The 13,645-nt window shown below is 55.2% G+C and overlaps 1 protein-coding gene across 1 annotated transcript in view; it reads left to right on the forward strand.

Annotated features, from left to right (window-relative positions):
* Window positions 1-13,645, forward strand: part of PRKCA (protein kinase C alpha) — a 356,477-nt gene that overhangs the window by 311,264 nt on the left and 31,568 nt on the right. The window contains exons 12-13 of the mRNA XM_045837292.1: window positions 249-311; window positions 1,091-1,229. Coding sequence (XP_045693248.1) covers window positions 249-311; window positions 1,091-1,229 — 202 coding nt within the window. The remainder of the gene's footprint in view (window positions 1-248; window positions 312-1,090; window positions 1,230-13,645) is intronic.

A 13,645-nucleotide genomic window follows, 5' to 3' on the forward strand; every position in this document is an offset into this window, starting at 1 on the left:
TCTGGGCAGGAAATAAACTCATCTCATTGATTTTATCAGCTGTATCATTCGTAGAAGTTGTAGTGACAAAAACGGCAGAGGGAAGGGTGAAGAATTGGAAGAACAAGCAAGGGGCGGTGCTGACCCCTGAGGGCCCCAGGTCTTGCGTTGTTTTACCTCTTTGACAGGTGAACTGCGGGGGGCAGGGGGGGAGGGTTTACAAAGTGTCCAGGCGTCCGACGAGGCCTGACGAGCTTTTTCTCTTGCAGATTCTACGCAGCAGAGATTTCCATTGGACTGTTCTTTCTTCATAAAAAAGGAATCATTTACAGGTGCGTGGCGATGCTCCCCCACCACCCGTGCAGTGGAGCGTGTGGCTGGACCTCTGGGTCTCTGTGGGCATGTGATTCCATGATGGGAACACCAGGTGTAGCGTCGACAACCCCCAAGGCAGCAGAGACCTGCGGGGACCCTCGGGGAAACCAGAACCACCTTCTGATCTCTGGGCCTCGAAGGAGTCCTCTCGTTTCTGGTTCCCACAAGAAAACATGCCCTTCTCTCCACCAACAGCTCTCTCTCCGCCTTTTGCTTGGAAGGGAGTTCGGGCAGCAACACAGAGCCTGAATTTCTGAGAGATGCTCAGCTAGATAAGCACTGGGGCACTAGGGGGAGAGAGGCAAGGGGAAAACTAGATCGTATTCTTCTGGTTGTCAGCCCTCGTGAAAGTCTGGTGCCCGAGAAAGAGGCACATCCCCCAGTGTTAAGTGGAAGGTGACAAAAAGGACACATGGCACTGGGCAGAGGAGAAGGGACACGTGTGTGGCCCGGACCTGCTTAACCAGAATCTCTGGAGATTCACATGTACAGCCGTGGTTGGGAATTGCTGGTTCAGCCATTTAGTCTTCCCTTCAGCGTGCATCTGGGCAGTGACTCCTGTATCCCTAAGTGCCACATTAGGCTCTAGAGGTTAGTAATAAGAATTCCTGGTCCCGACTCCCCTGGGACTTGTAGTTCAGATGCCATGGCGACGGCAGCTAGTCAACTATCCTGCTCCAGAGCAAGCCACGCCCTGCTGTGGGCGGGGCCCTGACGCCTTGCCGCTTCCTTGCAGGGACCTGAAGTTAGACAACGTCATGCTGGACTCCGAAGGGCACATCAAGATCGCTGACTTCGGGATGTGCAAGGAGCACATGATGGACGGGGTCACGACCAGAACCTTCTGTGGGACCCCAGATTACATCGCCCCAGAGGTAGGGCCCCATTCTCCTTGTTTTCCAGACCAGCGCCTTCAAACTGCCACCACAGCTCCCTCGTGGGGTCGGAGGTCACTGACGTGTCACTGGGTGGGGCAGTAGCCACAGAACAGACCAAACTGGACTAAACAGAGCAGAACAGGGGAAAAATGCACCCCTCGTGACACACAGCACGTCTCGGTTTGGGGAACTTCTGTTTTCCGTGTGTGTACACGTCGGCTGGCTGCCTGGAGCAGCGTGTCTCCCGCGTGGCCACGGTCAGAACAACTTAAACGCCGCTGGGCGGAGAAGTGGGGGTCTTGCTTGTGAAAATGCTCTTTGTGGGAAAACTGGGTCAAAGCTGGTTCCTGCGATGACTCTTGAGCGAAATCAGAGCGATTAGTGCTCTCAGTGATGCGCTGGCCTTGACCACGGTGTCTGTTCTGGGAAGGACGCATGCAAGGGGTTATGAGCAAAGAGGTTCTGAGATGCGCATGTTGACAGCGAGGCCGTACCACCTGGCCTTGTTATAATGCTCCTTGAGTGACTCACTTCCTGTCTGATGAAGCTTCTTCCATGCCAGTGACAGAAGGGGCCGGTCCCCAGGGTCACTGCAGGGCCAGCTCCCTCCCCACACAGCCCTGCGGATGAAAGTCTTTTCCCAGCTGGGCGCCAGTGTGATGGATTCGAAGTCAGGCCACCCTTCGGCCCTTTACAGAGCTCTCATGTTAGCTGTTGGCAGCTTTTATGGTGTTTATTTAGCATATTGTCCCCTCTCGGAGGCAGTCGGCACCTTGGAAAAAGCACAAGCTTAGAACTCAGATCAGTGTGCGCTTCAGTCCCGACTCTGCTATTGGCCGGCGGGGGGAACTGAGGTGAGCCGCTTACCCTGTCTGAGCCCACGGGGTCCTGCAGCGGCAAGTCGGGGCGGTAGTACACTCCAAGTGGAGTTGCTGGGAGGAGTCAAGTGCCTGATACAATGTTTGGCACCTAGGAAAACCGCAATAGTAGCCAGTGTTCCAAATGGGAAACTAATTTATATTCCTTTGTTAAGAGCTGGTTGTTTCTTATATTCCTAGGTCATGTGGAAACAGACCATTTACTTAGAAACTTAAATTCTGAATTACGTGGCCAAAGGTATTGTCTTATCTTGATAAGTAATTTGTTGAGGTTCCCCCCTGCCAAAAGAACTCACACAGTGGTATCTGCAGGCATAACATGAGCTTAAACAGTCCTGTTTTCAAGCACGAACAGCAAGGTGTTACAGTAGAAGCAACTCCCGCCCCCACCAGTGCAGTGTTTCTTGTGACGCCGTCCACTGGCCAACAAGGATTCAACAGGCTGTGATTATGAGCTGTGCCAGCTCCAGTAACACCAGTGGATGCTGTAAAAGCTTGGGGACAGGGAATAGCAGCATTTTCAGGACTACAGGTGGCTTTGAACTTCATTAAGACAGGTCTCAGCTGCTCAAATAGCTTCCTGTGCTCACTGACACCTCAGCCATCTAGTCTCACCAGGGGTGGCAGTGTTCCACGTGGGTGGAATTTTGCAAATAATTGACGCTTATTGTCTTTTTTAAACATGTTCCTCATTGTATTAGTTTCCTATTGCTGCTGTAACAAATAAGCTCAGGCTTAGTGGGTGAAAACAATACAAATATATTCTCTTACAGTTCCTTAGGCCAGAAGTCCAAAATCAGTCTCACGGGGTTAAGGTCACGTTGTGGACAGAGCTGCCCTCCCTCGGGAAGCTCTGGGGCGATGTACAGCCTGGCCTTTCCCGGCCCCTGGGGGCTGCCTGCAGTCTTGCACTCGAGGTGCCTTCCTCTGTCCCCTGTGCCCAAAGTGTAGTGTCTTCCAATCTTTGTCCTTTCTCGCCCCAGTCCCCTAGCCTCCCTCTCCTAAGGACCCTGTAATGACATGGGGCCCACCCAGGTAACCCGGGATCACCTCCCCATGGCAAAATCCTTGACTTAGTCACATCTGCAAAAGCCCTTTTTATGGAGAGAAGTGAACAGAGTCACAGCTTGTGGGGACAAGGGTGTACACGCCTTTGTACTGTACTCATGACGGCATCTAACTATGCTCCGTAACCTCCCACAGCCTTCCAAAGCGCACCTCAACCTACTTGTGATGTATCTGGGATCTCGGTTAACTCCTCGCCTTTCTGTTTTTTTTTTGCTTGGACGCAGTTGTGTGTGTGTGTGTTTCGTTCTCTGCAACTCAACCACGTGTGTAGGTGCACACCCCCAACAGCCCAGGGAAGATGAGTTCAGTTTCACCGCCACCTCTCCAACCACATCCACCTCCCTCCTGATGCCCCTCCCTGCCCCCAGCAACCGTGCACCTATTTGTCATCCCATAACTCGGTCGTTTCAAGAACGTCCGATGATGGTGCCGTACAGCAGGTAACCTTTCAAGATGGCTTTTTCGGCTGAGCGCTTTCTAGAACTACCGTCGCCGTGTTTGGGTGCTTCTTCTACCACTGGGTCAAGTCACCTAACACCCCAAGCCTCAGTGTTCTCGCCTGTGCAGTGAGGATGAGGAGGCCTCCTCTCCAAGTGTGTTGTCTGTGCCTTGGAGTATTTTTCTGTCCTGGGCGAGTGGGTCCTCCTGTCGTCGTGGTGCATTTGCTCATTTGCCACGTTGGACGGCAACCTTCCTGCAGCCGTCTGCCATAGCCCCTCTGGGAAGCTCTGGCTGCTACTGTGTGCATGGTCCTTCTGGTGGACCGCAAAGGCCAGGTTGGCCAGGGAAGACCCTTCGAACGAAGAAGTTGATTGCCACTTAGAAGTCAGCAGAGGACGCGGTGCCTGTGTGGGCCTGGCCTTGTCATGACAGGGACCTGGGAACGAGCCTTCAGAAGGAGGGGCCTGACAACACCGTCACGGAGCGACGTCAGGCACAGGCCAGCAGAGAGAGGGACACAAGGGGACGTGGCCTGGCCCTAAGTGCCCTCCGTTCACAAGCCTTCATCCCTCTCCTTTGATCCTCTGTGCAAGCGAGAGCAGAGGAAGCGCTCCCCCATTTATCGCAGGTCTCCCATGTGCCAGGCCCCTCACATGCTCTCCCTCGGAGCTCACGCCCAACCTCGCCGGGGACACATCGTCAGGCCCATGTTCCGGAGGAGGTGTCTGGTGGGTGAGCAGGGGTCCCAGGCTCAGGCAGCCTTGGACCATGGCCCCGCCCACCACACCAAGTGCTGCTCAAATCCCCAGCGAGTCACATGTTCAGAGAGCATCCTGCGTGCCTGACTGTGCCACGCATGGTGCCACCAGGGGCGCAGAAATACATCAGACGAGGGCCTGGCCTCGGTTTAGAAGGTGATGCAGACAAGCAGGACCCGAGATCCGTGTTTAGGTACAGGCCGACCTTCCATGAAAATTAAGCGGCACTACTTCGGGAATGCAGTCAGTAGCAGCTCGAGGTTGCCCCCCATTTTACTGTCATCTTTCTCATAGGGGTCCCGGCGCCTGGCAGGTCGGGCCACAGGAATAATTGTGCTGCAGAGGAAAACCACCCAGGTTAAGGTTTCCAAGTGTGATCAAAGGTTAACATGATCCTGACCTCTGTGCAAATCCTCCTGTCAGATGGAGGCAAAATAATTACCTCACATGGCATTTTCCTTAATAGGCAAAGCGAGGCTGAAGTATTTATAACTGTTTGTTCAAAAACCTTGAAATGGATTCACACTGTAGCATCTCCTTAGCCGGGGAAGATGCGCTAAGGCAGAAAATGTCGCTAACAGGTGTGATTTGGTGTAGAAATGGACACCCACATAAGGGGTGCCCATGAGAAAGTCCTGAAGCTGACATGAAGGGGACCCTTTGCTTTGACACAGAAAGAATTCTTCGGGGGTCAGTGAGAGTCCTTACCTGGATCTAATCCCCCAGCTGAAAGTTCGTTCTTTAGGGCGTGTGAGACCCAGTCACAAATCAGGCATCTCCCCCAGCCACGACGCGGACTCTGCTGACCAGCGTTGCACACGGGCTCCTGGAAGAAAGAGGAGCAGCAGGAACAGCGCTTGCTTCTGGCTGGAGGACCTCTGGGCACCTCCTGCTGCCACCGGGGGGCGCTCTTTGAAGACATGCCACATGGAATCCTTCCTCCGGGCCTGGCTACGCAGGGCACGTTAGACCGCACGCAGTGGATACCAGCCCTGACGCAGTGGCCGTCACCCTGTGCCACGCCCTCTGAGCGCATCCTGCAGCATGTCACGTGTCTTGCAGGGGCAGGCGTTACAGCGACATGCCCAAGGGCACGCAGCTGGTAACAGGCAAAGGCGGGGTCAGGACCCGAGACTTTGCGACCCCAGAGCCTGTGTGGTCTGGTCTTTCCAGATGCGCGCTCCTTCCAGAAATGGAGAGAACCTCCCGAGCGACGGAGAGGTCGGGCGTGAGCTCTGGAATGTTACAGACCGTCTTTTCCTCCACGTCTTCTAGGCCGAGGTGGACATCCACCCACCTGACCTGGAGTCGGGGGCTCGGGGCGTGGTCAGGCCTTGCCACCGCAGCGCGGGCACTGACGTGGGGTTGTGTTCCAGCTGTTAACACCAGGCAGGACCCTCAGAAGCCATGGGGTGAGCCAGCACTTCAGCCCCTCTCCCTCACGTGGCAGCAGCTAATCAGGTATTCAGCAGGTGCCTGCTAAGTGCCTAGGCACGCTCAGCAGGAAAGGGGAACCCAGAGGGACTCAGGAGGATGCTGGGGGCTAGGCAGTGAGAAATCGGCCGCTGCAGCCCCAGGGAGACGTGGTGTAGAGACGCAGTGAGACAGCATTCCCCTTGGCAAGAACAGATGGCACCTCCAATATGGCCAAAATCACGAGGGCAAAGTCTGGGCGCCTTGCCACCCCCAGCCAGCTGGCCATATGCAGATGTGCAAACTCCTGGGAGTGTTGGGGGCCAAATAGTGTGAGAGAGCTGAAGGCCTATTCCCAGGGCTCCTCCTGGCATCTCCCTCCAGCCCAGCATTGCCTGGAAGTCTGCATTTTTATGTAAAATTGGCCTAATTGTTCAAGTTGACTCTAAACATATATTAAGAGAAACGTGTCCAGGGAAGATTCGGCCAATGGGCCATCAGCTGTGACCTCTCTTCTGGAGGGGATCAAGGGTCACATCTGGGAGAGCCACATTTTAGGGATGGGAGGAAAAGAGGGGGCCAGGAGGTGTGCACAGAGGTAGGTGACACAGGGAGCTGTGGAGTCTTCCTGGGACGTCTTGCCCAGGTGTCCACGCACGACCCTCCCTCACCTCCTTCAAGCCTCAGCTCTGAGGTCATGTCCAGGAGAAAGCCTTTCCCAGTAATGCTGTTTGAAACTGCAGACCTCCAGCCCCACCCAGCCAGTGCTCTGTCCAAGCTCCACACTGCAGAATCTTAGTCTTGCACTCACTGATGACCCCTGCCCGGGGTTTGGAGCCATGCCCAGGCAGGCAGATGTATTGGGGACAAATGACTACAGCCTGCTGCGTTCCAAGAGGTGACGGTGGCAGAGGAGATGCAGCAGCAGAGCAGAACTGAAGGCTCTGGAACTGAGAGGCCAGGCACTCGGGAACCTGGTGTTGGGAGGGGCATCCCCAAGGCTCCCACCCGGGTGAGGCCGATGGCAGGGGACCGAGTGCCAAGGACAGCCACGTGCCTCACCTGGACTTCGGGAGAACCTGAGGGTCCGCAGTTCGGTGGGACCACCAGCCCAGTCCCCTGGACAGCCCAGGTCCCCTGGTGTTGACATCCTGAGACTTTTCCTGGCTGCTGGGGAAGGCGCCGTAGAGAGGGAGAGAAGGAAAGAGGATGTAAAAGTTAAATAAGACAGCTCAGGGGCGCACTCAGCCCAGCGGTCAGGCAGTGAATTGCTGGCCAGACCGAGAAGAAAGGGAAATGAGAGAGAGAGAGACCAGTCAGCTCCGGCGAGGCTGCTCCAGGATCAGCGCCTCTGAACCGCCGGCCCCACGATACGCCGGCACCAGCCGAGCAAAGAAAGCACTGATTAAAGAAAGAGGCCAATAAACCTGAGGGCGGCTTGCCCTCCGCGAGAGGCCAGCTCCCCTCCACGGAAGGTCGCAGACCAGTGACTCCTGCCTCGCAAGAGAAAATGAAGCAGCTGCTCTCCCTCCCAGAAATGCTTAAAAAGCCAAGGCCGGGCTTTCCTCTCGGTTCCTCCTTAAATTGTGTAACTCTGCTCAGATCTTGTCAAGAAATTACAGTGGTTATATTAGCTCATATATTTTGCCATCTGCCTGCAGCTCCTTAACTGCCTCACAATTCTCCCGGCCTCGGGGTTTCATCAGTTCAGTCCTGTTCTTCTGGAGCATTCGGCTCCAGTGCCCCCCACCCCCAATTTCAGCTCCGCCTCCGGGCAGAGTGGTCTGCTGTGGGCTCAGTGCCCTTGGCAAACACCTAGACCCAGGCAGAGTGCCTCACTGGTTTTGTTATTCGCTCCTTGATCAGCTCTGCAAAGTTGGCGTCACCAGCCCTGTTTTCCGGATGATGAGCCCCAGGCACGAAAACATTAGCTTATTTGTCCCATGGCCCCAATTCAAGGGGGTCCTAGGCTTCGAACCGGGGGCTGATCGGCGCCTCCCTGCAGGGGCTCTGGTCCCGAGAGCAGGGGTCTGCAGCGTAGGCTGAACTGCCACCCAGAGAAGGCCTCCCTCCCTGGGCACAAATGAGCCGCTCTCACAGGTCTGGTCTCTGTCTCCAGAGCCCCAGTGACGGTTCCCTGATAACTAACTCCTGCTTCCTGGTGGTCTGTGGCTGCGCTCCTCTCGGCCCTGCACCTGGGGATTTGTGTAATTCCTGTAAAAGTGGGTCAGAGATGTCCGAATTCTGTTTCATCTTTTACTTTGCAAAATTGCCTGGGTGATGGGTGGGGAGGAGAGAGTGGGTGCCTGGAGAGAGACGACCAACAGTTGCTAGCTTCCTAGTGCACACCGTGCACCGATACCTGTTATCATGTTTAATTCCGGCAGTAGCCCTCTGAGGGGAGTGGAATCGCCCTGTTCAAGGATAAGGAAGAGGAGGCGGGAGCTGAGAGGTGGCCCGTCCAGGGCTGGCAGGCAGCGAGTGGCAGGGCCAGGGCCCCAGGCCACCCGACCCACAGTGCAGGCCCGTCGTCCCCACAGTGCGGCGATGTTCAGCCTTTCTGTCGCACGGCACCCACGTGCCAATCACTGACACCCACAGCACCCCAAAAATATATTTTGTGCCAATCTGACCAAAAAAATAGGTATAATTTTGATTCATCCACACCGATGGCTATTATTGTGTTAACTGTTACTTTTTTTTTTTTAATTTGACAATCTAAGGGAAAAGCGGTCAGTGCCCTGACTGCTGTCTCAGGGACCGCGTGCTTCAGCAACTCTTGCGGCGCGCCGGGTGACAGTCGGCACCAGTGGCCAGTTCCCACTCGGTGCCTCGCTGATCGAGCCGTTACCGAGAACATCTACAAAGACCCCCTGGGCTGTGAGGCCTCCCGGTTCTGGGACGTCTTTTATGTCAGCTAGTAAAACTCTTACAGGCACAAAATACATGTTAGCCCCCAGCCATTCCTTCACTGCTCAAGTACCTACCCTGCTGGGGTGCACAGTTAACGTTCTGAACCGCTTTGCGCTCAGTGAAGGAGGCCCGGGACAAGCAGGGCTCTGAAGTGGCGGCCCCACCGTGAACCCTGCCCTGCTCTTCCCCAGCACCAGCCCCATCACCTACCATCACCAGGAGAAACCAGTGGCGAGGGCTGCAGTGACCGAGGTTGAGAGCCAGCTGATAGGAGTCTTGAAGGCCCCAGACGATGTGCCGGGCCCTGGGGGACTCAGGCCGCCTGTGCGTTAGCCCCACACGGACAGTGTCCACCCAGGGGGCGAACTTCCTGTTTGACTCCAGAGGTCATCATTGCATAGTGAACTCGGGCTGTCATTCTGCTCCTGAGAGAACTTGGGGTGACCATAGCGCCTTTGTCCAAGCACAACTCTGAAGGCGGAGTTTCGAGTGTGAGCAGCCTAGGCAGTGCTCCACACACAGCTGTCCCCTCTTTGACAGGCATCTTGGCTGCCCATCACTGTGAAACTACCCGAAGCTCCCTGGCTCACAACGACAGCCCTGTGAACGCTGCCATTCTGTGCAGCGGGGCGGTCGGGGGCGCTTGGCAGCAGGGGCTTCTGAACACTGTCGGCTCTGGGCCCTGCTGCCCCCAGCTGACCGCCCACTGGCCGAGGCGGCTGGGTTCTCCTCCACATGGTCTTTCTGTGCCGTCTGCCTGCCTCCTCATTCAGTGGGTTGTCCAGAGCTTCTGGAAGTGGTGGCTGGTTCCCAAGAGGGCAAAAGCAGAAGCCACAAGGCCCCTTCCTGAGGCTGCCCCTGTCACTGAACTCTGTCACTTCCACTGCATTCTCTAGGTTGAAGCAAGTCTCCGAGCCAGCCCGGGGCGGGGATGGCGGGGGCGAGATGAATGGCACATCCTGGTGGGAGGGGTAGCACTGTCACGTCGTGAGAGGGCACACAGGATGGGAGGGGCCCTGCAGCCACCCTCAGAGACAGTCCATCTTGGGGGACAGCTGGTGTTGCTGTGTGTGGACCAATGAAAGGATCCTCAACATAGCGCCCCGAAGGGGGAGTCCCTGAAGGCCCTGAGGACTCAGGCTAGCAAGGCCCCCCGTGTTTAGAGCTGAGATCAGCACACTCTTCCTGCGAAGGGCTAGGGAGTAAATATTTTAGGCTTTGCCTTAATCTACATTTTAGATTTTGCCAAGAGGCAAAACCGAGTGACTGTTCATGCCAGAAGACTGATAGTCTTTTTACATTTTCATTTTACTTTTAAAAATGTGAGAACCATGTTTAGCTCACAAGCTGTGCACAAGCAGGAGGCAGGCTGGATTTGGCCTAGAAGCTGTTGCTTGCCGTCCCCAACTGTGAGGGCTGTCCTCTGGCCTGCCTCGGCCTTGGCTTTTCCCAGTAGGGTTAGGGGTCTGTTGGGACGAAGGAGTGTGCCCACGCAGGGCCTGAGAATTTCCTTCCAGGACCTATGAGGGCCTCCTTCCGAGCTCCATTCTTCTTGGGACACCAGCCTGCTCCCCTGTGCACTCCTGTGTCCAACGGAGGAACCAGTGGTGGATGTGTACAGGGGACAGTGGACAGAGCTTGGACATGCAGACCAAGGTGCACTAGGCTCTTCGTGGGTGTGATGAGCAGGAACTGGAGAGAGAAGTGGAGGGGACCCAGTTTCCACTCACCAGAGGGGAATCTACAGAGTCCGTGGATTCTAAAGTTGAACCGGCTCTTCCAGGTACTTGGGGGACATTAATGGACGGACTTATGCCCCCAAGCCATGTGTTGCGCCCTATCCCCCAGTGCGACTGTAAGTAGAGATACAGCCTTTAAGGACATAAAGTTAAATAAGGTCCTTATGAAGATGAGGGGAACCCCCGAACGCACATTCAGGAAAGGCCAGCTGAGATCTGCTGAGACGACTGTCTGCGGCCGAGATGCCTCACTAGAAACCGGCCCTGCCGGCTCATGAACTTGGACTTCCAGCCTCCAGAGCTGTGAGAAGATAAGTTTCTGTTGTTTAAGCCACCCGGTCTGTGGCGTTCGGTTATGGCAGCCTGCGCCGACTGGTACAGGAAGGGCGCAGTTGCCAAGGGGAGAACGTTCTCTGTTTAACCGTTCGCTAGCTCGATGTGTGGCATATATTTCGACGTTTTGTGCGTGAGTCCTCCCCACCTTCAAATGTTAGACACAAGCCCGTCCCAAGGCCGTATGGAGTCCTGGCTTTGGACCAAGTAAATTATGTTGTGAGCAGAGAAGTGTTTTTATATTCACAGTCTGCATCATTGTCTTGTCATGCAGAACAGGAAGAAAGAGTAAATAGAGAGCTCACAGGTAATACGTTCCGGGTCCCTGTCCCATTCCCAGCTCCTGCTCACACGGAGTGGGTACCACAAGAGGGAAGGCCCGGGCCAGGGGGTCGCCACATCTGAGCTTGCCACGCCCCGACTTCCCCAGTGGTCCCTCGGAGTGGTGCTCGGCACGGTGGTGGGGACTGCGCTCGGGGCAGGTGGATGAAAGTTTGGCCTCTGTGACTGTCAGTGTCACACTCTCAGGGTGTCTCACTGTTTCAGAGGTTCTTGACAACTTCAGGTTGGGAGAAGAGAGAGAACCTAAAGAGGTGTTTGATTTCTTTGCTGTAACCAGGAATCACAGAAGTTGTGGGGTACTGAGCAAAAGAGGTTGGTAACCCAAGTCCATTGGGGTGGTGTTTCCCAGCCCCAGTCATTCCATTGTCCCCCTCCTTCCTGACTTCTTCCATGACTCCCAAGTGTCACAAAGGAGCTAGAGAGAGCTTAGTCTGAGTAAGAGGTTAGATCCTACTTGGAAGAATTACACAAAGACTGGGAATGCTTTCTCTCCAAAGAACTCAGTACGATGAGTGCCTCATCGGAGCATCATGAAAAACCACATCCCACTGCTCTCTGGTCCGCACTCCAGAATCAGGGACGTCTTCCTGCCAGAGCGAGAGGCTGGCACTTGACTCAGAGGCCTGCGTGTGGCTCCTTCAGAGCCCGCGCTGCACTTGGGAGGGCGGTGTGGGGGTTTCCGACAAAGCTAGACATGGTGGTCTCTGCAACACGACCCGGCACCGGTTCTCCTGGGTGTTCACCCCAGTGAACCGAAAGCGCGTCCGCACAGAGACCTGCGCCGGGTGTGGGCAGCAGCGTCGTTTGCAACTGCCACAACTTGGAAGCAGCCGGGATGCCCTTTGCAGGTGATGGATGGGGGAGGGATGGGTAGATCTAGATAAGGGGGTTGCAAAGAAACAGACCGTCAAGCCATGAACACTCCTGGAGGAAACCGAGTGCATGTGACTAAGTGAAAGGGGCTGACCTGAGAGGCTACATACTGTGTGATCCCACCGAATGTACAGGACATCCCGGAAAAGGCAAATCCAAGGGGATGGTACCAGGATTGGTGGTCGGTATGGGTTGGTGGGGGAGGGGAGGGATGATTAGGCCGGGCACAGAGGGTTGGAGGCCAGAGAAACTTCTGTGTGACACTGCAGTGGTGGGTACGTGCCGTGATACATTTGTCAAAACCCATAAAATATAAAACACCGAGAGGGAACCCTGATATGATCTCTGGACTCTGGGTGATAATGATGTGACAGTATAAATTAATTGACTATGTCACTCTGGTGAGAGATGTCAGTCATAGGAGACAGCATACGTGTGAGGACCAGGGGCAGGTGGGGGCTCTGCGCTTCCCACTCAACTATGCTGTGCACCTAAAACCCCTCTCTAGAAAAGAAAATATTAATTAAAAAATACAGCCTGTGTGGCCTTTCCCCTCGGAGCATCTGGAATAGAGCTGGGAGCAGGACCTGGGATCAGCAGGCTTTAGGCTTCGCTGTGCTTTACCTCCCTCCCTCCCTCCCTCCTTCCTTCCTCTTTTTTCTTTGGTTTTCGTTTGCATTGACTGCCGCTTAAAGCCAGTGTTAATCCTTACAGACCATCTCCCTACCTGCTGGGGCATGTACCTGCAGGGGGCGCAGTGCTCAGGTTGTCCTGCCCTGTCCTGTCCTGCTGCGTGGCTTTCCCTCTGGCCGTGTAGAGGGAACCACAGGGGGTCGCTATGAGTGGATTTGGAACACTTTTATTACCATTAGAGAAGTCGTTTTCTGTTCTCTCCAGTGTGAGAGAGAGCCACAATTTTTGTCTAAGTAGAAAATACATAATTTAGACTCCAGACTTTTCGTTCTCACCTTGTGTGAATTGTCTATATACTTACATAATGCCCTTTGTCCAAGGATTTCAAACATCACTGCTGTTTCTCCTGTAATACACTAAGACCCTTGATCTAAGATATCACATTTTAGTGCATTTGGAGCACCTTGGCTGAGAGGTGGGGGCCCCCACCCTTGCCCCTGCGGTGGTGCTTCCTGTTTGGCACATTCTGGTCCAGGCCTGGTGCTGCAGGAAGAGGACACGGTCAGGAGACCTTGCCACTGGCTCGTCACCCAGCCCTGTGACCGTCAAGCCACTTCGCTACTCTGAGCCTCAGGTTCCTGTTCAGAACCCTGAGGACACCTTCCTAAATCACGTCGAAGCCCCTTCCCACCTTAGCAACCCAGCAATGCTGCAAGCACTTTGGACCGTGCACTGAGGTGGTCAGCGGTGTCTGCAGGGCAGGCTCAGGTCAGACCATCGGTTTCTCCGACACAACCTGACGGATGGCCTGCTGGGCTGGGTGCGGGCCTGGTGCTGGGTGCACCAGCCGGTGGCTCGGCCCCTGCTGGGGAGAATCAGGGGTCGAGTGGGGGAAGATAAGCAGTCTCAGTAGAACTTGGCCTCGGCTCCAGGAGCTGTCTGCCCCGGGGGCTGTGGGCCCCGGAGGGGGCAGTGGAGGAGCCGGTCCCACCTGCCAGGACTGAACACTCAGAAAACAGGCC

Source organism: Phyllostomus hastatus, unplaced genomic scaffold (genome assembly GCF_019186645.2).
Source record: "Phyllostomus hastatus isolate PE091 unplaced genomic scaffold, TTU_PhHast_1.1 phas_contig_210, whole genome shotgun sequence".
Lineage (NCBI taxonomy): Eukaryota > Metazoa > Chordata > Mammalia > Chiroptera > Phyllostomidae > Phyllostomus > Phyllostomus hastatus.